The sequence below is a fragment of the Rhea americana genome, unplaced genomic scaffold (genome assembly GCF_003343005.1).
Source record: "Rhea americana isolate MKP2758 unplaced genomic scaffold, rheAme1 scaffold_620, whole genome shotgun sequence".
Taxonomy (NCBI): domain Eukaryota; kingdom Metazoa; phylum Chordata; class Aves; order Rheiformes; family Rheidae; genus Rhea; species Rhea americana.
In genome coordinates this window covers 9,610-37,098 of record NW_028186780.1, presented here as the reverse complement: position 1 = coordinate 37,098, position 27,489 = coordinate 9,610, and the positions used below count along the sequence as shown (strand labels likewise).

The following is a 27,489-nucleotide window of genomic DNA, read 5'->3' as shown; positions in this document are numbered from 1 at the left end:
AATATTAAATTTAAATGTAGGATAACGTGGTCTTTCAGAATGTTTTTACAACATTGTCTGTTGTGTGAAATGTGTTTTTATTTCCTGTTTAAGGAATGGTTTAGCGAGTTGAAAGCACTCCTAGAAGATATGAAGGACAAGTCAGGTAACTTGAAGAAACGATGCCCAGATCGCAAGACAGAAGCTGGTGTTGCCTACTGCCGTGTGAAAGCTGTGTATGGGATAGTAGCAGAGCTTTCAGAACTGGAAGAGTTGCAGGAGGTTACTCAGCATCTTGGAACAGTGAAACACATATCTGCAGCAACGGTAATTTGGGGTACAAATATTTGGTGTCTTCACATGCCTTGGTGGTGAGTAGCATTATATTATAGTCTCTGTCTCTTCCTAGGCCACAGATTTTCGCACAAAAATAGAGAAATTTATTGACTCACGGACTGATAACTTGCGGGACATGAGAGGTGGAGAATTCTGGCCAATCGTTAAATGTGTCAAGATTCGTGTTCCCAAGGCTGATGTCTTGAAGACAGGAGCAGTGCTGGTRGACTTGCCTGGAATACGGGATTCCAATGCTGCCAGGGATAATGCAGCCAAAGAGGTACAGCTGTGTAGAGACCGAATTCCTTTGAGAGCTGGCCTCTGGCTTTTGTATCCTTTCTGTTCCCAGCGCACGTCTGTAATGGGAGACATTGCCACTTCTGTGATGCACAGGGTACTGGTTGGGTGTGTGCTGACTCCTGTTCCTCCGCTGGAGTGCGCACAGCCTCCCTGCCCTGCCAGCAAGAAACTCTGAACCAACAGCACACAGTGCTGATATCTTGTTTATGTCAACATGTTCRTCAAAGACCTCTGGCCACCACTGCTTCCATAGGAAACAGAACAAATATTATTTGGTGGTAATTGTGAATTTGTGGTGAGCTAACACCTGCAAAGCACCTATAGCTTGCAATATAGGTACATAAGAGGCTTTTGTAGTTCTTGTATAAGTGAATTGGGAATTTTGTTTGTGTACGTTATCCAGTTGGAACTTCCACTAGCAATTACTCTGAGATACTCTGAATAATTACTCTGAGATAGTCAAAACCTGCCTGGATATAACCCTGTCTAACATGCTCTGCGTGACCTTGCTTGCGCAGGGAGGTTGGGCTAGGTGATCTTCAGAGGTCCCTTCCAACCTTCGCGATTCTGTGAAGTGACCCTTGTTTAGCTCTGTTCAGTTTTGAGGACATCAGAAAAAACGTTTCTTAAATATATCAATTTTTGACAGTTAAAGTCGTCTTGTAGTAGGAGCTGTCTGAAATATTTCTGTTTTGGAATGAGTCACCGTAGCTTTCCTTGAAACTTGCTTGTGTTTTTGTTCTCCAGTATCTAAAAAACTGCAATGCAGTGTGGGTGGTGGCCAACATCAATAGAGCTGTAGATGACAAGACAGCCAAAGAGATGCTGAACATCAACCTGCGGAGGCAGCTACTCATGGATGGCCAATACAGGCGCTTGGCTTTCATCTGCACCAAGACTGATGCCTTCAACATTTCGGAAATAATCAGGTAACTTCTAATCCTATGCAAATTCACATCTTGCACAAAGTAATGGAAATTGCCAAGTCTCTGCGAAATTGTTGATGGCTTCAGAAACTTGCTGGGAGCCTAAGAACTGCACTTAAATTCCTAAAATAGGAGGGATTACAATTACATGCTGAAGAAATGTGTTTGTGGATATAAGCTATGATTGAGTTGGTGTAGAAGCCAAGAAAACTACATTGCATTGTAGAGATATGGGTTGTAATTTAGTGACTACAGTGCTATGATGACAGGATAATTACCTTGACCAAAGTGCAGCTCTAGCATGGCTGCACTGCTTTGGGTCTCTGCATTAACTTCTGCTAATAGTAGCTGTCATGGAATAGGCTGGTATGTTTGTACAGCATAGCTCTGGGCTTTGGATCAGATCCTAAAGTATAAAAATCCCAAGTATAAAAATCCCAAGTTGCAGGATATAACAGTCCACCAGAAAGACTGGACCTGGTATGATGCTGTGTCAAGTCAGGTGAACGTTGCTGCTATTAAGTGTAGTTGATACAGAAGGTGTGTCTGTAATGCATTTGCTATAAAAGTACTGAGTTAATGCCAAGTCCAATTGCAGTGTTCTTTTTTTGGTCTTTTACTTTCTGCCTCTGTTATCTGTTCTTCAACTTTGGTCTTGTAGTGATCTGGATTTAAAAGATGAGATTGAGCCAATTGAAAGGGAGTTGGAAGACCTGGAGAATCATCGAGGGCAAATGGAATTGGAAAAGGAAGCTCTCTATGCTGAACTTCAACTGGAGGTCAGTCACTGCCTTACCATGAACTATTAACGTAGAGAGAAAACGGCCCTGGCTCTRCGTGGTATTCCCAGCTAGTGGATCACTGGGTAACTTGTTGCTTATGAGACCTTCCAGCAAGGCTGGCAAGTGCTGGTGGTGGGGAGGGGTTGTGTGTGTGTGTATGTGTGTGTTAAACGAAGGTAGTCATGCAATGATATTACTGCAGCCTATCATTTATCCAAGGTTTTTGCTTTTGGGCCAGCTGTGTTTTTGATGTCTGATTTAGTCTGTCCTAAAAGACCTATGATTTTGGGGACTATTTAATGATAAGTTTATGAAAAGTTATTTTATAACTTATCACAAGGATACAGGACCTATTTTGACATAGTTACCCTCATGTTGACATGGCCCTGGCTTAGTGCTCTGTGACACCGGCCAGCAGAGACTCCGCACCGTAACAGTAACCCTCAGTAGCCCTGTGCTACCCTCAGGCAGCAGGGAGTATCCCAGCCCCTGAGATCCGCAGGTTTGTTTCAGGTTGCTCTAACAGACCTTTTGCATTTTTTTTTCCTTGTCATCTTGCTGCTTTCAAGGAAACCATTTACAGCATGTCAGAATAAATGAGCTATCATTTGCAGTTTTTTCAGGCTAAAACAAACAGTTTAGAGGACCTCAGGAAGGCCAGTTCTGGGTGTCCCAGCATTCTTACCAATTGCAGAGCGTTGCCAGATACTGGGGAATGCAAGCTGATCTTTAAAGCAGCTACAGAGCTCCTCAGATTCCCTTTTATTCAATAATTTTTTGGAACTTAACTGGAGCTCCTGTAAGCAGTAGCTGTTTATGAAAAATATAAATGAAACAATACTGAGATGGCTTGGGAGTGCAAAGCTCCACATAATTCTGGTGATGTGATTTCTCATGCTAAATGTGACCTTATCTGCAAATTAATTGCTTATTACATCCATGACTTCTCTTTTCCTGGACAACGTGACTAGCAGTGTGAATATTTTGCATGGCTTTAGACTTCTTTGTAATTTCACAGAATTGCAAAATGATTGAGGTTGGAAGTGACCTCTGGAGATCGTCTAGTCCAACCCCCTTACTTAAGCAGGATCACCYAGAGCGTGTTGCCCTGGACCCTGTCCACATGGCTTTGAACATCTCCAAGGATGGCATCTGTACAGCCTCTCTGGGCAACCTGTTCAGGGCTCTGTCACCCTCAGAGTAAAGATGTTTTTCCTTATGTTCAGGTGGAACTTCCTGTATTTGTTAATGTTACAACAGTGTATATTTGTTAATGTTATAACAGCATTATATCAACATTTAGTAGTTCTGCAGCATTGCTTTGTCAGTTTTCTATAGAAATCATATGTGACACTAGTGATACAGATGACTGACTTATCAGACAGGCTGTGTCACTTTCCCTCTCTTTGTCAGTTTTAGAAGTTTAAACCTTTGCAATAGGGGTAGCTAGTGACCCATACTGAGTTACAAATGAACAAAACTGAGTGTTTTACGTAGAGCATAAATTACTTTTACCTCCTGGATTTTCAGCTCAGACATGATACAGCATTTAGCTAATTCTTTTTATAGACTCCATATAGTATGCCTTTCACAGAGTATCAGAACACATGGCAGTCATGCATTAAGCAATGACAGCGTAGCTTGTTTTCTCCTTTGGAGAAGAAATTCCTGCAGTAAACGGTTTGGTTTTTTATTAAAGCTCTAATTGGCTTTTTATTGTTGTGGAAGAAGAATGAAGAAATGTTTTTGCTCCTTTAGTATGTAACGCAGGGAAATTGTGATGGCCAGCTCACACCACAGGGGTCTTCCTGAATTGGAAGTTTTCTCTGCATAAATTGCATCATGATCTGGCTGAGCGCTAGCACAGTTACAGTATTTGCTGTTTTGTCAATGTCCTAGATGATGGTTGCGTTGCTCTCCCTCCCCACCAGGTCCATAGGCAATGCCAGGAAAGAAGCTTTGACAGAGTAAGATTGAGGTTATCTTTTCAAGTTTAGATTCATCTTGAAAGTGTGAGAATGGGAAGCRTGATTAGTGTTGTGATGGGGTTTAGGTCTCTCGGAGGATTGTCTTTCAAGTATCACCAGTGACTGTCTAATGGCATGGGGTTTGTGCTTTGACAAGGAGGAAAAGCATTTGTGCAGAACATAAACAAGTATATGGGTGAGGGTGTTTTTTCTGATAATAGCAAAGCAAAACATCGAACCATCACCAAGTGCTACAGCATCAAAAAGCACTACCACAGCCAGAATGAAAGTATGAAAATTGGGTTGATGTCCATATTGTATGTATTTTGTGTAGCTTGATCTCTGGGGTGCTGTGTAGTTGAATTCCAGACTTAGAACAAACTTTGAAATGTTCTGTTCTTTTGTAGCATCAAGGGCAGGGACCTCACGCAAGAAATTCAACCTCATTTCAGAAGGAGAATGAGCTAAGGAAGATGATCTTGGAGAAGGAATTCAAAGTGTGTACTTTTGGAGCTTTGAGCTGAGCAGCTGTTTGGTCTGATGGGAAAGTGGGATTTTGTTAAACTGCTATGCTTGCCCTCTTTCAAGTGTTACTCTCCTTGTACAATCACTTTATGCACTAGATTTGCCACTCCTTTTTTTCCAAATTATACCTTTGCCCTTTTATTGTAATTCTGTTTTCTGTGGGTGGTGCAGTCTCTGGGGCTGATACCTTCATAATCTTCTTCTTTGTCCTTAAGATCAATGCCTTACTGAAAGAGAAAGAAGCAAAACTTCGCGCTATTAGTCTGATTTGTGTTCAGTCCCGAAACAAGTACTCCAAGCAACAAATTTGGCTGGATTTCATCAATGGCCTTCAGGTATGAACTCTAAGCAGAGTGCCAGGTGGGCTCTGTGCCAGTGCTTAGCCTGGCTTTAAGTGGCAGCCTTTACAGTTAGCTTCTGGCCTAAACCCTGGTGCTCTCTGAGGAGAGATGAAGTGGTTGCTTGTGTTATAGGAAATGAAGAAGAAGGCTGCACTAGCTGAATGTGAGGAAGATGAGTATGAAGAGGAAATGGAGGATGTGGAACTAAATACTCTGGATGCAAGTGATCTGGGTGAAGCAGAATCCCAACATAATAAACTTCAGGTTTTCACAGTCAGTTCCACAGAGTACTTGAAGCTGCATGGGAAATTGCTCCGAGAAGGACAGCCCCAGGTCTTTCACAATGATGAGGATACAGGTATGTGCAGCTGCACCTCGGCTCATGTGTCACGTTGCTAGTAGTGGTCTGCTCTGTATCCTGTCACTAATGCAGTGGTCTTCTCACTTAATGTGGCAGGATGCAGTGTAGTAGTTCTGAGCATGTGTCCCAGATATATTTGTTTTTGAAAAGACTTTACATCTTTCACTGTTTCTTTGAAATACTGTTTCCACATTATCTCCTCCTATTCTGCAGCATGTAATTTCCCTTGCTGTTTATTCTCTTTCTTTATTTCCAGTTATTGTTGAACCCTCTCTTGAATCCTCTACTGTCCTGTAAATACAGGGTTTGGGGCTTTTCATTTGCTAGATATTTTGTAGGTTCTAGTTGAGCTCCTTTCACTTCAAGGAAGATCTTTAAGTCAGAGTTTGTAGTGATGCTCCATTCTGTCTGTCTGTTCAGAAATCCCAGCTCTGAAGAAGTTTGCAGTTCACACTGCCCTGCAGCATGGCATGGTGGAAACAGAGAAGCTGATAAGAGATGTGACTCGTGTCATAAGTCAAGTTGTCAATTATCTGACCAACCAGAGAGCACAGGTAAGCATAGACTTGCACTTCAAACTTCACCTTTTTGATATGAAGCAACTACTGCCAAGTTTTATTCTCCAGAGTGCAAAGGGCCATGTGGAAGAGTTGCTTTGTGGTCAGTAGAGTTACACACACCATAAGATGGGATGATAGCCACCTTAGGYTCTGCTCTCCAGAAGGAGAGTCATCAATGGGATAGAAGTCAACAACATTGAGGTATGGCCTGTTAGATGGCCTCTCTTATATAAACAGGCACATTGAGCAGCTATTTACATATTCTTTTTATTTTGTGTAGAATTCAAACCTGCAATTTCTTTCTGAGAGGATGGGTCTCAGAAAAGTCAGGTTTGTTTTCGGTTATTTTAAATTGACCCATTTACATGACAGGGTAAAGCAAGTTCTTTTACTGAGAGTAAAGATGAGGGATAGTGAGACTCAGTAACTCTGAAGGAAAGACAGATGTCGCCTCTGAGAAGAAATTAAGATGATTTAGTTAGTCTCTACCCAGCTGTGATTTGCAAAGCAAGGCTTGTCTTGTAGGCTTGCTTTGATACAGTGAGAAAGACAAATGTTTAACCTGTCATTAATGCAGGATATAAATGAGCTATGCCACACCACAAACAGCATCTGACTGCTTTAATGCCTTTTAATGTGGATTTCTGGCTGAARGGCTCTCTTGGTTTCGGCATGGAATGTGGGACAGTTGTTTGAGAGGTGTCTTTGCAAACTGGATGTTACTGGTTTTGCTAGTCACAGCTCCAGGTTAAGGAGGTGAGCAGCTGAAGTTGGTCTGAAAATATGCCAAGTGGTTGAGGGGCCTTGGCCTCAGATCTGGCTGTTTGGTATGGTGCATTGTCAGGAGGTGATTTGGTGGTTCGTGGGGGAAAAGCTGCTGGAGCTTTTGCTAGGGCATGTGGAAGTTAATTGGTACAAATCTCTAAACCAGATTTTCCTTCAGCCAGTCCTTCAGTTCCTTYGTTATAGAATCATAGAATCAGTAAGGTGGGAAGGGACCTCTGGAGATCATCTAGTCCAGCCTCCCCGCTCAGCAGGGTCACCTAGAGCACGTTAGACAGGGTTGCATCCACGTGGGCCTTGAAGATCTCCAGAGAAGGAGACTCCACAACCTCTCTGGGCAACCTGTTCCAGCGCTCTGTCACTCTCGCAGGGAAGAAATTCCCCCTCACGGTCAGGCAGACCTTCCTGTGCTTCAATTTCTGCCCATTGCCTCTTGTCCTGTCACCCGGGACAACTGAAAAGAGTTTGTCCCCATCCCCTTGACACCCTCCCTTCAGGTACTTGTACACACTGATCAGATCCCCCCTCAGGCTTCTCTTCCCCAGGCTGAAGAGGCCCAGCTCTCGCAGCCGTTCCTCGTAGGGCCAGTGCTCCAGCCCTCTGATCATCTTTGTAGCCCTACGCTGGACTCTCTCCAGTAGCTCCATGTCTCTCTTGTCCTGGGGAGCCCAGAACTGGACACAGGACTCGAGATGAGGCCTCCCCAGGGCTGAGTAGAAGGGCAGGATCATCTCCCTTGACCTGCTGGCAACACTCTTCCCAATGCACCCCAGGAGACCATTGGCCTTCCTGGCCACAAGGGCACATTGCTGGCTCATGGTCAATCTGTCRTCCACCAGCACTCCCAGATCCTTCTCTGCAGAGCTGCTCTCCASAAGGTCAGCCCCCAGCTTGTACTGGTGCCTAGGGTGATTTCTTCCTAGTTACAGGACTCTGCACTTGCCCTTGTGCAGTGCTGCAGTCTCTGGACACTAGCAATGCAATACCATGAAATCAGCAGCTGGGGTCTGCATCAAGCAGAGGTCTGAGTAGTGGTTCTGGGAACAGCTGTGGGCAGGTTATATTCTCTGGTTGTCACAGATCCTCCCAGGGCAGTGTGCCTGAGTATGCCTGGCAGAGTGCTGAGCCTCTGGGCTTGCTGGGCGCGTGGGAGCTGTTGGTATAGAGGGCACCCTCTGACCATGCCAGCAGCTTGTTGGTTGTTGTCTGTGCAGCCAGATGATGAGGGATGGTGTACCCTGGACGTTACGTTGTGGGGAGAACATCCCTCTTGTTAAATGACTTTTGTTGTATGCTCCTGTTGAGATCCTTTCTGCTTGTCCTGTAGGATCACTCTCACCGGGCCCAAGTTCAAGAGATCGTACAGACGTGCCTCTCAAAAGTACCTGAGCTCCTCCAGGAGGCAGTGGATGACAGCGTCCATGAAATCCAGTACTGCTTCTCAGTCCTGCTGCTCTCTCACCTGAAGAGGGGAGCCAGAAAAGCAGAGGATGTGTGTGAGGAGAAAGTCAGAAGCTGGGGGTTACCTGTAAGATAAATAGGCTTTATACACCAGCCCCTCTGCAGCTGCCTTTGACTGACAGCACCATTACTGCTCCTTGCCACTTRGGCTTCATTATTTGCTCTCTGTAGCCTTGTTGCTTGCTGAGTGTGGTATTAACAAAAAGAGAAAATCTAGCTTATCCTAAATTGTCTTTGGGAACACAATGAAGACTGCCTTGTGTCTTATACAGCATTTAGAGCAATAGAACTAGGATGGGGAGTCCTGGATGCTAAAGAGTATTTTGTTCTTTTTATACAGGTAGATGTACTACTGCATGTTAATTGCTGGCTGCTCAGTATGTGAAGATAGGCTTTCTTTGCTACTGTCATGTTCTCTGCCTTTCCCATTTAGTTAGTGCTGCATGAGTGGTTTTGTTGTTTTTTATTTTATTTGCATGAAATGGTGCATGCAGCCATGCACTTATTTCTCTTCAGTAGCAGGCTTCCATGTGACAGATTGAGCATAGTGCCCTTTATGAAATCCTTCAATCGTGTTCTGGATCATCCATCTGTACCACTGTAGTGCAGTTTTTGGTTACTACAGCAGTGGACTAAGTAGTTATCAACAAAATAAGCAGACTACCTGTGAGCAGCTTATGTTGTTTAATTTTACTTTGTTTTTACCATGTAGCACTCTGAAGTCCTGTGCTGCTCAGACACAGCCATGTTACTCAGCCCAAGGTTTTTAGGAGTTGATACAGCCTTCTTAATGTGTATGTTGAAATACTGTGATAGAATCTTCCTCTTTTCACAGCACTGTGGATATCCATATGCTACGTATCGAGCTGTGTGTGCCCGTCAAGGTGTGTACAGCTCTGTGGCGTGTGGGTTCATCGATTTCAATGAGCAGCTCACAGAGCCTATATACAGCACCATTTCCATGACCTGGAATGATGTTTTCAGGTACCTCCCTCTGACTATTTACTATAGGTTTTCAGTTGACCTGAGAGATTTCTGATACCACTAGTATTAGAACAAATGTTTCTTATTGACTGCCTTCTATGCCAGTGACTATTAAGGAAGCAGGTACAACRTGGAAGTTCTCTGGCCTCTCCAAAACTAATTTCTTCTGGACATAACAGGCTTGAGTGCTCAGGAAGGACATGCTAAAGGTGGCAGAGTTCATAATCTCTCCTCAGTGGCAGAACCAGGACAGCTCATTGCTTTATTTTCAGTCTGCATGCTGATCTCAACTGATTTTGGTGCAATTGTAGAATGGGAGCTACTTCCTCCAGTCATCGCTGGCAGGGTGGAAGAGAAACTTTAACCTATTGAAACAGAACAATTGAAGTGCAAAATTTAACAGGAGATGAGAAGATATTCATTTATGAGTACGATTTTGAAAGAACTTGGGTTATCTTCCAGAGTTCAATACCCTAGAGTTCATCTGTTTACAGTTTCATAACGTGAACCATTTCCGTGTAACTCAAGTGATATAAATGTTGAAATAGCAGAGCCCTCTGGAATCTGATCGGTGGTTGGCTTCTTTGTCAATGAAAGGTTTTAGCTAACAAAGCATAGCTGCTTTAATGGGCACAAAGAGCTTTGGGATCTTCTTCCTGGAGATGTTCGAGTAATAGTGCGTAGAGACAGATCAACACAGGCCCRACGCAGACTGTAAGGGACAGTAGAGACTGCTTGATTCATCTAAGAACTTTGTGTAAATGCTAGTTACATATAAAACCATCTTTTCTAGCAGGGACTTCATTGTTGGTCCTAAGAACAACATTCCTTCACTCTCTTAAATTTGCATGATTTACTTCCTTCAGCTGTTTACTGGCACTAAGAGCACTCTTAACACTCACATGTGACCACAGTAACTACACTGACACGTGTATTCCTTTCTCTTCTTCCAGCTCTAAACTTGGTGAGTCTATCAAACAGTTCAGCAAAGCTATTTTGGATAAACTGAAACAGTTCTTCAAAGATCTCAAGAACAAACTCTATGAAAAGGGCAGAAACACATATCCAGTAAACCTCATACAGAGACAGCAGATGGAAGCTGCTCAGGCTTTGGTAAGCAAGAGGGCCTGGAGAGCGGGGCCCTTCAGAACTTGTCTGTACTATATTGAGAAAAATTTCTCCTATAGTTAGAAATTTTGCTGAATTACTTAATTTTGAGACCCTTGAATTGGCAAGTTCTTGAAGAGTGGATGCTTTAATTGAAATGCTGGAACTATTGCATAGCTATATTCTGATTTTTTTTCCCTCCTCCTATTTTCCTCTCTCAGTTATGTAACTTCATTCTTGATCAGATAGATTACATCAATAAAAGGCAGCGTGGTATATCTCGTGTCCTGACACCAGAAATACAGGCTAGCATGAAACCAATATACACAGGTAAGGAGCACTACAGCTGGGTTAAATTTGATCCTTTGCACTTGGTGTGGGGGATATTTTTTTGTCTCTTTTCCTAAGCTCTGCTAGTTAGGGTTCACAGATCTTGTGCATGGTACAGTCCGTGTAAATAAACACAGACTTGGCCTAGCTGGGAGGTTGAAGCAGTTTAGTTGCATTGGCATGATGCTTTGAACTGATTTAGACTACTGAGCACTGGCTGAGGGTAAGTTAGCCTGGAGAGAGCACTGTGCTCCAGTTGTTGCCCTGCCTCTATGAGGGTGCACAGGGTAGGTCTGCCCACAGCACAGGGAAGGTTAGACAGCACCTGAGGGCCTCTGTGGTGAAGTGGTCCTGTGAGACCTGGCAGGTGGTACTCTCAACTGGAGAGAGGTATTCTCTCACCTCTCTTCCATTGCTTCAGTTGCAAAGTCATGACTTACATTCCTTAACCTTTTTATTACTGAATATCCATTAAACCAAATACTTCCCAGAGAAGAAAACTAAGAATTACACTGTAAATGCTGTTGACCGGGGCAAATTCTATCATAGAAGTGTAGCTTGAGTTCTGAGTGAGTTGCTGTGCCTGACTTGCCAAAAAGTGTTAATGGACAAACAGGAGGAGCTGCTTCTGTTTTGCAGCCTTTCTGAACCAAGGATAGAAGCTAAAATAGGTTGTAGGGCTTTACTGGTAGGTTTCTGATTGCATAGGTCAGGAATAACTGGAACTGGAAATGTCTAGTAATGAGAGAAGTATAATGTTTTAGGGCAAATTCTAGGAGCAGTGGAGACCTTGGGAGAGGTGCTTTAGCATCTTCTCAAGAGGGCCAGGATATGTCCTACCAGCTATAGTTAAGTTGCTGACAGAGTGGTATGTGTTGACTGTTGCTTGCTGGAAAAAGCAGTAGGCATTGTATACTGTGCACTTTTCGTGCGTGTGCTTAGAACTCCCTCTAGAGACATTTGGCAGAGTTTACACTTTGTCTTGCTGCTGCTGCAGTTCTGCGGTAGTGGTGGTAGACTTCAAAGCTGACGCACAGCAAGGACTAGGGTTTGCTAAAGATGCCTCAGAGATGGCATCAGACTGGAGGTGGATTGTGTGACCTTGGAGGCAGCAGGGTGGATGTGTTTGTTGAAGCCTTTCACAGCTGTTCTTCAGTCTGTTTGCCTTACAAATTCTGTAGCCTTTATCCCTAGAAGAGTAAATCCTTTCCTTATTTYCCGTCTGGCTATTTGGGCCTTGAATTACAAGGTCAGCTTTGGCTCTCTGGCTACTGCTATACCCATACAGCTTAATGTGGACCCTTCTTACAAGATGCAGTGTGACAAGTTCTGATCTATGTTCTCTGCAGATGGTAATTCTTCTGGTGCATCCGTTTGCTAATTACTGCATGTTGTTGGGAGGTATTTTCTGAAGGAGTGGAATGTGCATTAARACTTGTAAGATTGTGCTGATATTTAAATAATGTCTCTCTTACAGTTTGTAACCAGCTGAATGGTCCAGGTTCTTTCCAGAGAATGAAAAACCTCATGCAGGATTACATCCATGAGCACAAGCAGAGCATGTTCAGCACAGCCATGTACAAATTACAGCAACAACTTGAGTTGCTGCAGGTGAGAAGAAGCAGAATTAAGGTATTTCTTAAAAGTAGTTGGCCTTGTGCTGTGGTTGCTGCTGCTTAGCTTGCAGCACTGTGCAGCTATAATGGATATTTAAGTCATGCTGCTGTATTTAAATCATGATTAAGATGTAAAATGATATGCAGGTGAGCTAAGTGTAACTGAGCTTCCATAGATGCAGATTTTCACAATGTCCTATGTATAATATGAATCCCAGAGTATTTTTAAGTATTGTTGAACTCATGAGTTAAGCAGTTAATGTATCTTCAGGTGAGACTTGAAAAAAGGAACCATTGAGGATGATGGCAGATCTCCTGTTCTGGTAGCTTATAAATTAGTCACATGTTTCTGTAGCTCCCTCTACACTTAAGATTGTAGAATAATGCTGTAATGATTCAGCTTCAGAACAGTTTAGTACCAGTTGATAAGGAAGTGTGTATTTTGATCTCAGTATTTCTGAAATACTAGCAGGAGTCTAACTAGTTGTTTGCTTGCACATCTAATAACAAGCTCCTGAAATAGGCATCTGCAATCAGCAGGCTTCTGCAGATTCTACTGTTAATCCTTCCTCCTSCTGCTCAGATGTGGCAGATTAGAGATCCAGGTGTGAATGTAATTGGGGAAAGAGAGCTGTTCTTACCTAGACATCTTGAGTGCTAGACYTAGAAGAAAAGTATAGTGTGTAGTAGTAGCTTTACTATGTCAGCTGAAAGGAGAGGCAGATCTACAGATGTGTGTTGAAAGGTTTTCTGTGCTATGAAGAAGCTGGAGATTATTTCCTGAAGCTGTGTAGGTGAGGTGCGGGTTGCAGCAGAGCATGGAGTTTCACTGTAGAATTACAGTCTGAGCYTGCTCTGTTTTGTATTGCTTTCTGAGTTTTTCTTACATGGGGACTGACAAGAATATTTATCCTGATTGATGCAATMTAGGGGATGAAGAGGGCTGCTGGGCAGGAGTTCTGCTACTAAGAAAAACTTGGCATCTCTTTTTAAGAAAGCACTGCATAACATGAAACCCTAATGACCTGTCACATTTTTTTCAGCAATACATCTGTGCCAGTTTTGAGTGGTTGGTGCAGAATCTGAATAAATCCCTGACTAGGCAATTTGAGCCAATACTGAAGACTGTCCAGAAAAATGACGACATTGTTCCAGGTAGAGAGATCCATGTCTGTACTTCTTTCTCTATTCTCTACAAAAATGCTTAGTGATAGGCTAAAATTAAATATGCAGCCTCTCAGAAGTCAGTATGCTTTTGGGGAATGGTTAGGAGCTGTTTATAGACTTAAAGGTGCAACACAGAGAGGCTGCTGCCATCTCTGATGAATGTAGTTTGTGCATTTTTGGAGGTGTGCCAAATTTTGCTACTGGAAATTGTGTTCCCTTCAAAGCTAGGAAGAAATACTCTAAGTTTCACATGCAAAAAGGTAAGATCCAAGCTGCACTTTGCATTGCCTAGTGTGGCTGTGTGAATTGTTTCCTCTTTGTTAGACTTGGTCTGCCTGCATCTGCATGTTTTACCATCAGGCAGAACCTTGTGCTTTAGTGTGTTACATTGAAAGGTGTGAGAATGACTTCTTAACCACACAGATGTTTCCATGTTTTGAAAGAAGAAAACCAAAGACACTCTTAGAAGCTCAGCAGTAAAACATAGGCCCTGTCCTCTAGCGTGAGCTGGTGGGAGGAGCAAGTATTTCTCTCTCTGCGTCAGCAACTTGTTGAAAGAAATGACGACATTTAATTGAAAATATCAGGAAAAAAACAGTATTTACGTACTATGTATGCACTGAAGTGATCAAAACTCAGTTGTCCTGGTTATTACACAGACTCACAGCAAAAAGACAATCCCTGCTTAAAGAATTCATCCTCCAGAGGTATGGTGGTTTTGGCAAGTTGTTGAAGGCAAAGGAAAAACAGGTCTTTGTTTTTACAGGTTAATTTGAAAGACCTATCTAAAATGATTATTATTAGTTGTGATCAGACAAAGTTATCTTACTCTTGCAGACCTATTAGGGATGAACGGTGTTTTAAAATGAATGGAGAGCATATTAATGATGCCATTATTTGTTTATCAGTATAATCAGCTCAATTAAAAGATAAAGAGCTGGAAGTGAGTCAGAACATTCAGCGCCGAGTGTTGTATTCTGGGAAGAGGCACAGCTGGGTGGATGCTGAGTGGTGACACACAGCTGCTAGTTGTGAGGGAAAGCATGGAATATCAGCCACCTGAAAGCAAAGCCCTGTGTGCACAGCATGGCAGCTGAAAACTGGCTCTTCCTTTGGTGTAACTGGGGAAAGTCTAAGCTGCTGGCRCAGATGAGTTCTTAGTTCAGACACTGTGATGAGATTTTGGGGTTAGGACCATCAGGTTTTTTTTCCTTATGGGAAAAAAAGGCCTGTTTGTGTTTTGTTTCATAAARGCATTATGGTTCGAAGAAAGCTGAGGATCACCTTGACGCTGTTACAGTGGTAGAGTTGGCTGTCGTGGAGATAGGTTTCTATCTCCAGGTTTCTAGCATTAGCTGTGCTGTATAAACTGATGAGAAATGCTGCCTGTCCACTGGAAAGTGTTTCAGCTAAGTTATTTGCCTATTCTGCTAAAGTGCTTTCATGGCTTATTGGGATCTCTTCTACAGTTGCTACCAGTTTCTTGCTTGAAGAAACACAAATCAATACTAGATACATGAAATCCTTGTTGTAGGTTTTTCCTGCAGGTGTTCCTGTTGCAGTCCTGAATCATTTAAGGCTGCTAAGCAGAGCAGTAATTCTTCTTCCTTTAATATTTTATTCAGATTTAGTAAGCATCTGTGCCAAAGTTCACCAGATTTGTAAACTCTCCTTCGTGGATTACGCGCTTCCCAACCCTAGTCAAATAGGTGCCTGTTCCAGATCTGCTTCCCCTGAGAAAGAGCTGCAGGAGGGCAGGGAACCTCCAGACTTCGTGGGAAAGTGCAGTGTTGTCCGTATTGGGACTTTGCCACTTATTCATATCGCTTCCATTCAGGTACTGCATTTAAAGCCTCTCTTCCCTGGGGTGGAAGGACAGTGAGTTAGAAGCAGTGGGAGATGTGCAAGAGAGCCCACCAAGGCTAAATGTGCAAAGTGGCGTGGTACTTTGGGCCCAATATCATAGCATCCTGTCGTATGAACCTGCATTCTTGTCTTTGAGAGTGAGCATAGATGATGCTAAGGAAAAAAAAATAAAAAAACATCTGAAACGTATAGAATAATATCTTGGTCGATATATCATCTCCCTGCTTCCAGGAGACAGCAGTTTATATAGCCAAAATATATGATGTTTTCTTCTTTCCTGCACTGAGACTCTCTAGTACCGCAGCTAGGCTCTGTATCCCCTCTCTCTGTTTAAATGACAGCTCACTGGTGTGCACCTTCTTTCTGCATGTTTTATCTGAGGAAGCTGGGTTTCTTGGCTACTATTTATTCTAGTGCAGACTTGAAGCTGGGCTGCTTTGCCATTGATTCAGATTGTAACAAAATTTCCTCTTTTAATTGAATTTCTCTTCTGCCTAAAGTTTCTTCTATGCATAGCAGCTTGCTGCAGTGCTTTTCATAAAATTTCAGATAGATTTTGAAAATTTTTTTTTTTTTAGACCCTGGTATTTCTCCATTTTGTCAGGCATTGGACAGCCATAAAATTTAGGTTTCTTTGAGATCTTCTAGGCTGGCCTGATATTAAATTTGGACTTATTTATGGTGGACCTGCAAAATCCATGGCTTCCTTGCATGTTATGTGTTTTGCAAGTCATAGTGAAGGTTTGAAAGCTCCAAAGAAGATAGGAATTGCAGTACTGGTCACTTCAGTGTTCTCTCTTGTCCATGACACTAAAAACTGTTAGCTGCAGAAGGATGTGTATTCTGAAATTATTCCCTAATTGTCTTTTAACTTATCTTTCTAGCCTGCCAGGAGCCTGGTTACAATCTCAGCACCTTCTTTCTGAAGCAGCTTTATTTAGCAAATGCTATTTACTTTTTTCTTTTCTTCTATGCTGTATCTGCTGATATGTAAGATGAATTTAACAATGCTTCAGTTGAGGAAAAATACTTTTAAGTGGTACTTCAACTTTTCTTTACATGTCTTCATTCAGAAACGTTAAGAAAAACACTTGTATTACCGAAATRTTTTGTAAAGGATTGATTGTTAGAAAAATGTAAAATTTCATTTATGTTTCAGAATCTATTTTTTTTTCAATACTTTAATATGATAGATCCATATATGCTTTCACAAACCAGAACTTACTTTCCTACAATCCCACTTCGTAAATCCACTAAGGCAGATATTACTTCCCTCACTCAATTGCTCAGATGTCAGCATGGAGGAAAAAAATAACATTCAAGCTTTATTTTCTGCTTATGACGAAGAAAAGAAAAAAAAAAGTATGCACAGGGCAGTGAACTCTGCTGTCCCGTAATATATAGTTTATTTTCAAAATTACTGGTCTTACACAACTCCTCGTGAAGTTCTGATTCACTACTGTGAAAAGTGTAAGTGTACTATGTCCTGTCTTAAAAATGAGTTGTGAGATTACAGTAGTCAGCAGGATTATAGAACTAGTGCTGTTTGGAGACACTTGTTAACTTTTAAGCTTTCAGTCCAAATTATTACTTTAAGGAAAATTTTTTGCTTTTTCCACATTCTTCGTATTCTGCTTCCTTCCTTTATACATTTGTTCTTTAACAGCAGACTTCATTATTTGGTATTTAAGTAACTCATTGACTTGTATACAAATAGTTTTAGCAAAATTAAATTTAGACATTCACAAAGAATAGTTTCTGATGTTCCTAAAAACATCACTGAATCATGAGCAGAATTTCAGACTTATTTCCTGGGACCGGAATAGTAAAATGAACACAACTTATGTCTTTTGCTTTGAAATGGATTGGTATTTTGACTGTTCTATTTACTATTTCTTAATTTGTCATCTAATGAAGAATATTTGTCCCTTTTGTCTTTAAGATATCCGTACAAGAAATCGCCATCAGCTTCAGAGGTCAGTAATTTGTAATCATAGTTATTTATTGTTCATCCTCACCTTCCCTTCTCCCTTGTGCAAAATGGAGAGGTTGTCTGTAGAGTCTGGAATTTGATGTCTGTGTTTTGAACTCCTAAGAGAAGATTGTGCTGTAGTTGTGAAGCTTTGGGTCAGCAGATGTGTCCTCCTACACAGGCAGAGCAGTTGTTTCTCAGTCATTTCGCACACTGGATCATCTGGCCCCACAAGCTACATCCGTACATCCATACTCCCCCAGCAGAGCACATACACATTTCCAGTGCTACTTTACCTGCACTTCCAAAAAAGGCAGACTCAAACTTTCATCTGGGAGCCTCTCCAGGTGCATAACCTGCTAACCTATTAACCAGAACTATTAACGTGTATAAATCCATTTAACTAGTGTTTGGATTTTCCTGTGGGAAGTCTGCACCAAGGCTCCCAATGACTGACTTGCTTTGAATTAAACCAACTACGTTTTATTCCCTTTGCCATTGTCTATTACTGTAGCTTAACTGGGAGTTTTACAATAGTGTTTCTATCCTAGGAAGCTGAGGTAGGACTTTGCTACGTGTGTTCCAACTCTGATTAAAACAGTACTCTCCTCCTTCCTCTGAAGGGAATGAAAGCCTGGTGGTGCCATTCAGCAGCGTGTATCTCTGTGAATGTTGCTTCCATTTGTATTATCTGAACCTGCACGTTTCTCCTGAAGGTGCCAATGGTATTTACTCCAGGTGGGGAACATGCACACCCAAAGCAAGTGAGTGGGATATGTTCTTTTAACTGCACAGAGTTCTACACTTCCCTCTTTTTGTCTCCTCCTCTTCCTGATATGTGTACTCTGGTCTGTAATTGGAGCCTGAGATCCTTCAACTGTCATGCTCAAGCAGTACGTAGGCTATGATTGAGGAAAGCATCTATGCCGTGTCACGTTGGTGGGGGCATCAAAAAAGGGAAAGGCAAGAATAGTTTTGTGTGGGTGTGGCAATGGGAGTAATTTGAGGTTTTTTATTATATATATTTTTTCTTTTCCCAACCTTTGTGGCATAGGAAGATTATACTTCTGTAACTCATTTGGCATTTTCACCTTCATAGGTTTCATGCTATTTAGGGACTTAGCACTAATACCCTTAGTTGCTCCTGATGCTTCCCTGTAAAGCACTATTTCAGGGGGCTGCTGTTGCTTTAACCAAAGTTCTTGCATTTGTTAACAAGTGCAGGGAGCATGGAAGAGTATGTCATAGAATCATAGAATCAGTAAGGTGGGAAGGGACCTCTGGAGATCATCTAGTCCAGCCTCCCTGCTCAGCAGGGTCACCTAGAGCACGTTAGACAGGGTTGCATCCAGGCGGGCCTTGAAGATCTCCAGAGAAGGAGACTCCATAACCTCTCTGGGCAACCTGGTCCAGGGCTCCGTCACTCTCACAGGGAAGAAATTCCCCCTCATGTTCAGGCAGAACTTCCTGTGCTTCAATTTCTGCCCATTGCCTCTTGTCCTGTCACAGGGGACAACTGAAAAGAGTTTGTCCCCRTCCCCTTGACACCCTCCCTTCAGGTACTTGTACACATTGATMAGATCCCCCCTCAGBCTTCTCTTCCCCAGGCTGAAGAGGCCCAGCTCTTGCAGCCGTTCCTCGTAGGGCAGGTGCTCCAGCCCTCTGATCATCTTTGTAGCCCTACGCTGGACTCTCTCCAGTAGCTCCATGTCTCTCTTGTCCTGGGGAGCCCAGAACTGGACACAGGACTCGAGATGAGGCCTCCCCAGGGCTAACTAGAGGGGCAGGATGTCAAGTGGATGTTTAGTGTTTTTCTTCTCCTCTATGTGCTCTCCTACTGCACTTGGTATAATGTCCTCTCTGTCCTGGCTGCAGCCAGCATGTGTGTCAGACTAGCTGGCACCACAGCAAAAGTTCTCCTCCATTTCGCTTTATTGACCTGATCCCGTGGTTGTTCTAACGGGTTGCTCTGTGGACCTGGGGGCATTATACTTCTATAGCAGCAAGTCCCATGATGAGAGGACATTTTAAATCAAAATGCAAATGGACCTAAATTACAAAGCTGGTCTGATGTCATCGCAGCATGTGAAAAATAGGATGCAGGAGAAAAAGTAACAACACTGTTAATATTCAATACATGAAGGCATTTCTTTGATGCCTTTTGTACAGTTGTTTAATTACGATGATTTTCAGACCTAGGTAATGAGGAGGTTCTTGTTGTCCTGGAGACACCAGAGGACCCAGGGTCTTTCCGTAGATTGATGGAATTCGTATCGGAGAAACACTCTGGCACTCCCTGGTTCCGCGAGCTGAGCCTTCAGCAGGGAAGAGAGAAACTGGAATCTCTGCAGGTGTATTACACAGCCGAGGTRAGTTGTTCTCCATCCTCTTTGCTGGTGTAGGATATTGCAGGAAGATTGTTGGACACTTCTTACCAGATAAAGAGAGTTGTGCATAGGTTGCTGAGGAGAGAAAAAACCCCAGCAGACTAATAATTAAAGAGAGAGAGAGAGAGAGAGAGAGAGAGAGAAAGACCTGTAGGCCAGCAATGCTCTCTACCACCAACCAGTTCAACAAGTAGTGATTACTAGACTCCTATTTTAGTTTAAAGAAAAAAAAGAAAAAAGATTATTCAAAAACTGCAAAAGCTTAACATGTAGGAGAAAGCACTTCTCTTTAACCAAATACTGATGATCACTTAATACACCAAACTTTTATGTCTTATGGCTAAACAAGTGGGCATGAACTGTGTATGAAATAAGCAGATTTCTAGCTTAACAAGTCAGCACAAAAAGTTTTCTGAAATCAAATTCTACAGCAGCAGAAAATTTCATCATTATGGGTAAGTGACCTTAAAGACTAGTGAGTTCTTTGAAGAAAGTGTCATTGATTCTAGAGCTGGTGTAAGGTGACAAGTTCTGAGTGGCTCCTGCTGGATTTCAGGAGCTTTTGGTGAGCCCCTTGTGCATGGAGTTGTAGTACAGAGGTGCCCAGGGTTTTCTGCAGTTAGCTGGCTTGAAGACCACAGGCTGCAGAGAAAAAGGAAAAGAACAGCTGATGCTGAGTCCTGTACTGCAGCATCTGGTGTGAGGACTCTGCTGCTCATGCAGTGTAGACTTAGCCTTTTGTCTGGGCATGAATTATCCAGGTTCAATCTCTATCTGTCTATTTTTGAAAGTCTTAAAGCAGAAGACTTGTAGTTCAACTGAATTGCAAGGCTGTGAAGTGTTCATGCTGCATGACTAGCAGATTCCTTTTGTTTGTTCTTTTATTTTCTCTTTTCTCGTTTTGGAAATGTGGGAGATGAGTTAATTGTTTTTAAGCAAATGAAAACCCTTGAAAAGTCCCCACAAAACATTCAAACATCCAGTAAAAATGTGTGACAGATTGGTGTTGCTGCAACCCTCATCTACTAACCTTGGCTGTTAACCTCAAGTTAACAGATACTGGACTTTTGTTTACTTTCCACAGGAATCAAAATATGCTCATGGAGAAGAACTTCCTGAGATTCCAGGTTCTAGTTTGCCAGAGGATTTACCAGTGGCTGGCTCCACTGCATGTCAACCCCTGACTGTTGGCCCATGGTTGCATACAAACAGCAGAAAGAGAGGAGGAGGAGGAGAAATCCTGTCACAGCCAGAGAAAAAACACAAAGGCAGTGCTGTAGAAAAGAGCCCAGAAGTGAAGCCAGCTGAGAACCTCCTGCTGAGGTAACTTCTCTGCCTGATCAGTGGGGCATTGTTCAGCCATTGATGCTTCATGGAGCTGAAACCAATGGCTGCAGCAGCAGAATATGTGATATTACCCTTCCCTTGCTCTCATCTTTACTTGCATAGYTGTTGTGCTTGTCAAAACAATTACAGTTTTGAGACAAAGTGCTTGCAACTGTAAGTTCAGAAAGTTAGTAAATGTGAATAAAAGCTGATGTACAAATGTTTTGCAGCGGCACTGCCCAGAATGGCTTAGAGTTTGTCTGATAATGCTCCTTGTTCTGAGGCTCCAGCTGGCTGCTTATTCATAGAGAAAGTCCTTTTCATTCCAAGAGACATAGCTTGGCTGGTTCCAAAATTGTCTCTGTTTGAATCCTGAGTTGGATCTGGTACAGAGAGAAAAGATTTTTGCCACCTTCAGGAAGAGCATCAGTTTGTGATAAGGCAAAGGCTGTGTGGGTTCCTGCCTTCCCAGGACTTTSATATTGGAGTTTGGATTGGAGACTGTACAATTCTGTAGCACTATCCTGGAGGCTTGGTACGTCTCAGGAGGGCGGTGGACAGCTCTGTTCAGTCGCAGCTGCTGCTTCTTGTAGTGGAGCTTCCAAAAGCACAGAGATGCAAAGACCTGTTTTCAGCATAGCTGTGTTAATTACCATTAATTTTACTAATTGTTCTAAATTCACAAGTTTACATGTTATAGCAGACCTTTTTCTCTAGCCTTTTCCTGTCAGAGAGGCAGTTGAAATGTATCCCTGCCTATTAAAGGTCTACCCTTCAGACCTTTTATCTAGCACAGATGTTATTGCTGTGCAGCTGTTTTGCCTTATGTGCCATGGGGAGTTCCTGGTTGCTCCTCTCTAGGGACAAGACCTTTGTCATGCTTCTGGGCATCTGGTAGGTTTGGAATTAAGGACAACAACAGCTCTGTCTTTGCTTCTGCTTTTTGAGAYTTACGCTGCTGAAATGTCTTTTCTTGGTGACATTTTTCTTTTAATTCAGCCAGCAAATACCTGGCAGTTTGGAGATCTCGGTGAAAAGCACCTTGCCAGGTGAAGCAGTGAGCACAAGCAGAGCAGGCCTGCAAGGATGTTACCAGTGGACTACAGCTTCCTTTCAAGGCACATCCTCATCTAAGGTACCAAACTGCTCTAAACGTGGGCCCCACACTGTAAACATACTGCAAGTGCCCTTCGTCAAGGGCTTCACGTACTCTGAATTTTAGCATTGGTTTTGTGCGATTATTCTCCATATGTCTGACAAAGAAATGTCCTTTTTGAAGGACCCCGTTATCAGTTTTAAAGCATAGTCAGCTGGACTGTAAATTCAACAGGATGGAGTGGGTTCATCTGGGTGCCCCCCTTTGCTGTTTAGAGGATGGCCAAGAAAGATGGACTTAYGCAAAGAATGTTGCTGAGCTGTTTGGTGCAGTGTTAACTGGCTAACTACAGATGTTACRATGCAATGATCAAATCACAGTAGAAATTAGGATGGCTTTGGTCAGATTTTAATTACTCAGCAAAATAATGAAACGAGTAACAGGTTAAATTCTGATGTGAACAGTAGCATGGATGATTGTGCTGATCTTGTAGTAGTTTGAAGAGCCAGCTTCCTCTCAGGCCACAACCCAACAAGGCACTTTGTAGAGGTGACTGCCTGTGAAGAACCTGCCTGTCTRCAGGACAGAAATAGCTATTTTGACCCTAGATACAGCTCAGTTTTACCTGTGCCAGCTGGTGATGATTGTACCTGTGTTTGACTTAAGGAAATACAATAAATTCTCAAGTCTGTTCTKCTCAGTGGCCTTTGAACATCTCTATTCTCTCTCCTTCACACAATAACATGGAATACTTCCTCAGCTGTTATAGCAGCTGGTTCTTAAATTCTGAACCATGCCAGCTTTGGGGTAACATGACTAATCAGTCCTGAACAATATAATGAAAAGCTCTGTGGAAAATTGAGATTTATGAAGAAATTCTGATGGAAATAAATGTATTTCTTCATTAAAACAAAAGYGAAAACAGAGAATGTGGAACCCATGTGATGACTGTAGTTTATTTGAAACCAGACAACTGATCTGAAAACGGAGTCTTCAGTTCAGTGACTGTTCTCCTGAGTGATAAGTTCTGTCTTCCAGCTCATCATCTTGTTTGCAGAATCAAGACATACAACGGCAAAAATCTTTTTGTAAAAATAAATTATGATTGATATTATGGAATGTTGTGATTGTGGAACATATRCATTCCTTGTAATGCTTTTATCCGTATAAGTTCTTGTAACAAAGCAAAGTATATTCTCCATGCCATGGCCTTGTGCAGGACTAGCTAATGTTGTTTTGAGAAGTTAAGCCATAAAGGCTGCAGAACTCAAGGAGCAGTCTACAGTAGCATCTGAGAAAATGCCTTACTGTTCATCTGGCCAGCTCAGATCCAGTAAAGACTTGCTTTTGGCTTCTCACACACGCAGAAGTAGATAAACTGAGAAGTTTTTAAAAGGAGCTCTTCACATAATCGTTAGTTATTCCTCAGCTTATTTAGCCTCTGCAGATTGCTGGCAGAACTGCTCYAAAAGCTGAACAGCTGCAGCAGGGACAGCTCCTGGGACTCTTGCCTTGCTGAGCCCAGAGTGATAGGAGCAAGAACAGCTCAGGGCACAAACTGTGCTGCCAGTGATGTGCACTATAATAAATGTAACCGGCTGGTTTGAATTCTTTCCTCAGGCGGAGGTGAAACATGAGACAGACGCGTTCCTTATCCTGCACTCAACAGGTGAGTGACAGTAGCTAGTGTACGTTCACTGTGGTGCAGACGCTCAAAACGTTCAGTCTGGGGTCTCATCCCCCGCTACAGCRGATCAAGCACATGTGTATTATCCCGTCTGCTCTGATCAAAATGGGCTATTGCCTTCTGGAGCCTCGGCTCCGCTTTGTTTCACAGCGCGGGTGCAGGCACAGAGACAAGGAGTGACTTGGCTCCTGGATGGTCCACTTGTCCTTGTAGCAGGCGGGCAGGTTGGTCGCATACCATGTGCCCTTGGCAAACCCTGGCTGGCAGCTCCCAGACTGTTCCTCCTCCTTCCCCTGACTAGATGGAGCTTGCAGGAGGATTTTTTCCATGCCCTTCCCAGGGACTGAGGTGAGGCTGAGCTGTTACCTTTGAGAAGGGCAAGGAGAATCTGGTCGAGTGTGACACTGCTTGTGCTGGTCCTCAGGACCCTCTCCTGATTGCCAGGAGCTTTAGGAGGTGAAAGCAGCTTTGCAAGGTCACCAACAGCTCCCTCAGCACCTTAGTGTGCCTCCATCCAGTGCTGTGGGTGTGTGTCTGCCCAACTGGCTGAAGTGCTCCCCAGCTCCACTTTCCTCTGTGGTGGGTGATGCTTCACTCCTATAGACTCTGTCGTTAGACCCAGGGACCTGGGAAGGCCTGACCTTACCTGTGAAAACCAAGGCAAAAAAAAAGCATTGAGTACTTCAGCCTCTTCCACGTGCTTGGTTATCAGGTACCTTGCCCCACTGAGCAGCAGACCACATCCTCCTTAGCCTACTTGTTGCTGCCAACATCCTTTTAGAAGCAGTTTTGTTCTTCATCCCTCCCTTACTACTTCCACCACCAGCTGAGCTGTGGTTTTCCTCACTCCATCCTGATACGTCAGGACTAAAAATTTCCAGTGACTGCAGAAAATACTTGTYATACCTCATTTCGTCTTAATAGTAAGACTCAGATACAGTTCAGAAGCACTGTTGTGAGGGTGTGAAACCACTRAAGTGCTGCTTCCCGTTTGGAGACAATCATGTGGGTGAACAGAAGAGCTGCTTGGGGGAGAGAGTGGATGACTCCCAGATTCATTGTGCTTCTCGCTAGTCTAGTGATGCGGCTGCTGCTTAGGGAAGGCAGAAGGCAGGTTTGTGACAGACGTGTGTTTGCTTTCTGCTGGGCTATACCCTGTTGCAGCCCATGCTGGGAGCGGTTTGCATATGTGATCAGGGTACAGCACACTGTTGCTTCAAGCCTCTCTTGTCTTCAGGTGCTCAGTACAGCTATGTAGGCAGTGCCAGSCTATGCTCCCCTTGATAGTGTGAACCCTAAAGAGCAGGGAAGAGATGAGAACTGCARAGAAAGACAGCTCACGAGGATAAAGAGGGGAGGCAAAATACATGGGGAACTAATAGGTGTGGGATAGAGGTGAAAATATCCAGGTAATTAGAAGATGAAGAGAATCAGTAGAGGGGAAAGACAATTGTTTGCTCCAGGGCATGATGCAAGAGGGGATGAGAGATGTGTCCAGCGACACAGTGACAGATTCCCGTGGAAAGGCTGCTGCTCGTTAGACTAGTGCTGATTCAGCAGTGACAAGTCCAGGCTGGCAGCCTGAGCTAATCTTCCTTTTCCGCTTGCAATCACTGCAGATCTCTCTCACGCCCAAGACGAAGACGGTGCTTGGAGAACGTGCCAGCCCCCAGAACCTCGAGGAGGCAGCAGCTCCAGTATGGATGCAAAGGAGAYGAGTGGGAATGCACACCCAGCAAGGGGCTTCTGGGCTGCACAGTAGGTACCGTAGGGGGTGGTTTGTGTATTTCAGTAATCTTTGCCTTGCACGTGGATGTAGCCAGACATTATAGCGACATGAAAGGCTGCAGAAACGATTCAGAAGCAAATTACATCATACAATCTTATGCTGATAAATTACTCTTCAATTACCATTTGCTGAGCCAAATCAAGGCACTATCTATGCTCCGCTTCAGTTCTTGGCTTCCTGGGAGGAGTATGTCTAAGAGAGCACAAGAGAGCTTTGGTAGAAGGCTGCAACATTTGCTTGAATAATACCCATTTCTTGCCTTTGAGAGCAAAATTAAGCCAAATTATCCAAATGCAAGAAAGACACAGTCCTGGGAGTCTGCCTCTGTCCAGAACACAATTCCAGAATGCATCCAGCAACTTTTCAACATGACTTTGAACAGAGGAAAGAGTGAAACAGGTTAAAGCAAAAGAAAAGGAAAGGCTTCCTAAATCCATTTAGTGACGGACTCTGAAGTCTCTTGAAACGTGTCTGTAAGTCCAGAGCCATAATAGAGAGTCAATTCACCAGCTTGGAGAGGGRAAATGGGATAGTGTGAACTGACTAGCAAAAACCCTTTACAATAATTARGATCTTCATTGCCAAAAAAAGGAAGAAGAAGAAAACAGAAAACTAGGACGAGCAAAAAATRTCATAGCAGGAAGGCACTAAACAATGGTTTGTCATGGATCCTTGTGGACTGCAGCTGCATAGCGCTCAAAATTCAGCAGGGATGGGGAAAAAAAGACTTTTGGAGTTTAAAAGTATTGAATTGCACTTGTTTAGGGGTTTGTTTTACTGAGTGTCATATTAATTTCCTTCTTTCAAGTGGCATAGCCAAAGGTTGGGGCAAGTGAAAGGCCTGSGTTTTTTTGTTGGTCCAAGTGGCCGTTCTGCGTCTCGTCACGCACGGTGAGGACGTGAAAGGAGAAGCCCTGGGAGGYGACGGAGCGAGCCCCCGTGGGAAGGACCCGTGCGCTGCAGCGGGGTTCCCGTGAATTCACTTACGGCTTCATTAAGGCGTTTGCTCTCTGCCCGTCTCCCCTTCTGCGCGCTCCTCCCTGTCGCTCTGTCCTTCCCCTCTTGTGCTGCCTCGTGGTGGCAGTAGCAAGGTATGTTTCATGTTGTGGGTCAAGGTGGACCCTTAACCTCTATCGGACTTTGGGGAGTAAAGGAAATAACTGTTGGGATCTGGACTCGCTCGAAGTTGCTCCGGGCTGGTCGTCGCTGCGTCCAAGCGCCGCTTTACTCTGGCCCTTTCGCCGCGATACCATAAAGGAGCGCGTTCTGCCGGCGCGGCTGCCGCTGCCACCCTGCTCCCGCGCCGGGCGGGCGGAGAGGAGGTCGCGCTGCGCAGGCCCACGGCGCGCCCCGGGCTGGCCCCACCACCCGCCCCATAGCGCGCCCCGGGCTGGGCCCCATAGTGCGCCCCGGGCTAGGCCGGCCACCCGCCCCATAGCACACACCAGGCTGGGCCCCATAGTGCGCCCCGGGCTAGGCCGGCCACCCGCCCCATAGCACACACCGGGCTGGGCCCCATAGTGCGCCCCGGGCTGGCCCCACCACCCGCCCCATAGCACACACCGGGCTGGGCCCCATAGTGCGCCCCGGGCTGGGCCGGCCACCCGCCCCATAGTGCGCCCCGGGCTGGGCCGGCCACTTGCCCCATAGCACACACTGGGCTGGGCCGGCCACTTGCCCCATAGCACACACCGGGCTGGGCCCTATAGCGCACCCTGGGCTGGGCCTGCTACCTCCCCCATAGCACACACCGGGCTGGGCCCCATAGCGCGCCCCGGGCTGGGCCTGCTACCTCCCCCATAGCACACCCCGGGCTGGGCCCGCCACTTGCCCCATAGCAC

General features: G+C 44.0%; 1 protein-coding gene across 2 annotated transcripts in view; it reads left to right on the top strand.

Annotated features, from left to right (window-relative positions):
- Positions 1–26,817, top strand: part of LOC146587051 (uncharacterized) — a 42,277-nt gene extending 15,460 nt beyond the window's left edge. Inside the window, exons 7-28 of one of the 2 annotated variants that reach the window (XM_085320256.1) lie at positions 94–306; positions 389–595; positions 1,363–1,544; positions 2,203–2,320; positions 4,698–4,787; positions 5,031–5,150; positions 5,289–5,514; positions 5,938–6,071; positions 8,188–8,388; positions 9,157–9,305; positions 10,259–10,418; positions 10,634–10,742; positions 12,220–12,353; positions 13,402–13,513; positions 15,151–15,362; positions 17,334–17,367; positions 17,987–18,127; positions 19,557–19,732; positions 20,835–21,073; positions 22,076–22,211; positions 23,793–23,841; positions 25,479–26,817. In XM_085320256.1, the coding sequence (XP_085176382.1) occupies positions 94–306; positions 389–595; positions 1,363–1,544; positions 2,203–2,320; positions 4,698–4,787; positions 5,031–5,150; positions 5,289–5,514; positions 5,938–6,071; positions 8,188–8,388; positions 9,157–9,305; positions 10,259–10,418; positions 10,634–10,742; positions 12,220–12,353; positions 13,402–13,513; positions 15,151–15,362; positions 17,334–17,367; positions 17,987–18,127; positions 19,557–19,732; positions 20,835–21,073; positions 22,076–22,211; positions 23,793–23,841; positions 25,479–25,621 (3,285 nt within the window). In that variant the 3' untranslated portion in view covers positions 25,622–26,817. Of the gene's footprint in view, positions 1–93; positions 307–388; positions 596–1,362; positions 1,545–2,202; positions 2,321–4,697; positions 4,788–5,030; positions 5,151–5,288; positions 5,515–5,937; positions 6,072–8,187; positions 8,389–9,156; positions 9,306–10,258; positions 10,419–10,633; positions 10,743–12,219; positions 12,354–13,401; positions 13,514–15,150; positions 15,363–17,333; positions 17,368–17,986; positions 18,128–19,556; positions 19,733–20,834; positions 21,074–22,075; positions 22,212–23,792; positions 23,842–25,478 lie in introns of those variants that run through there. The other variant, XM_085320257.1, reaches the window with a different exon arrangement.
- Positions 26,818–27,489: the final 672 nt, after the last annotated feature.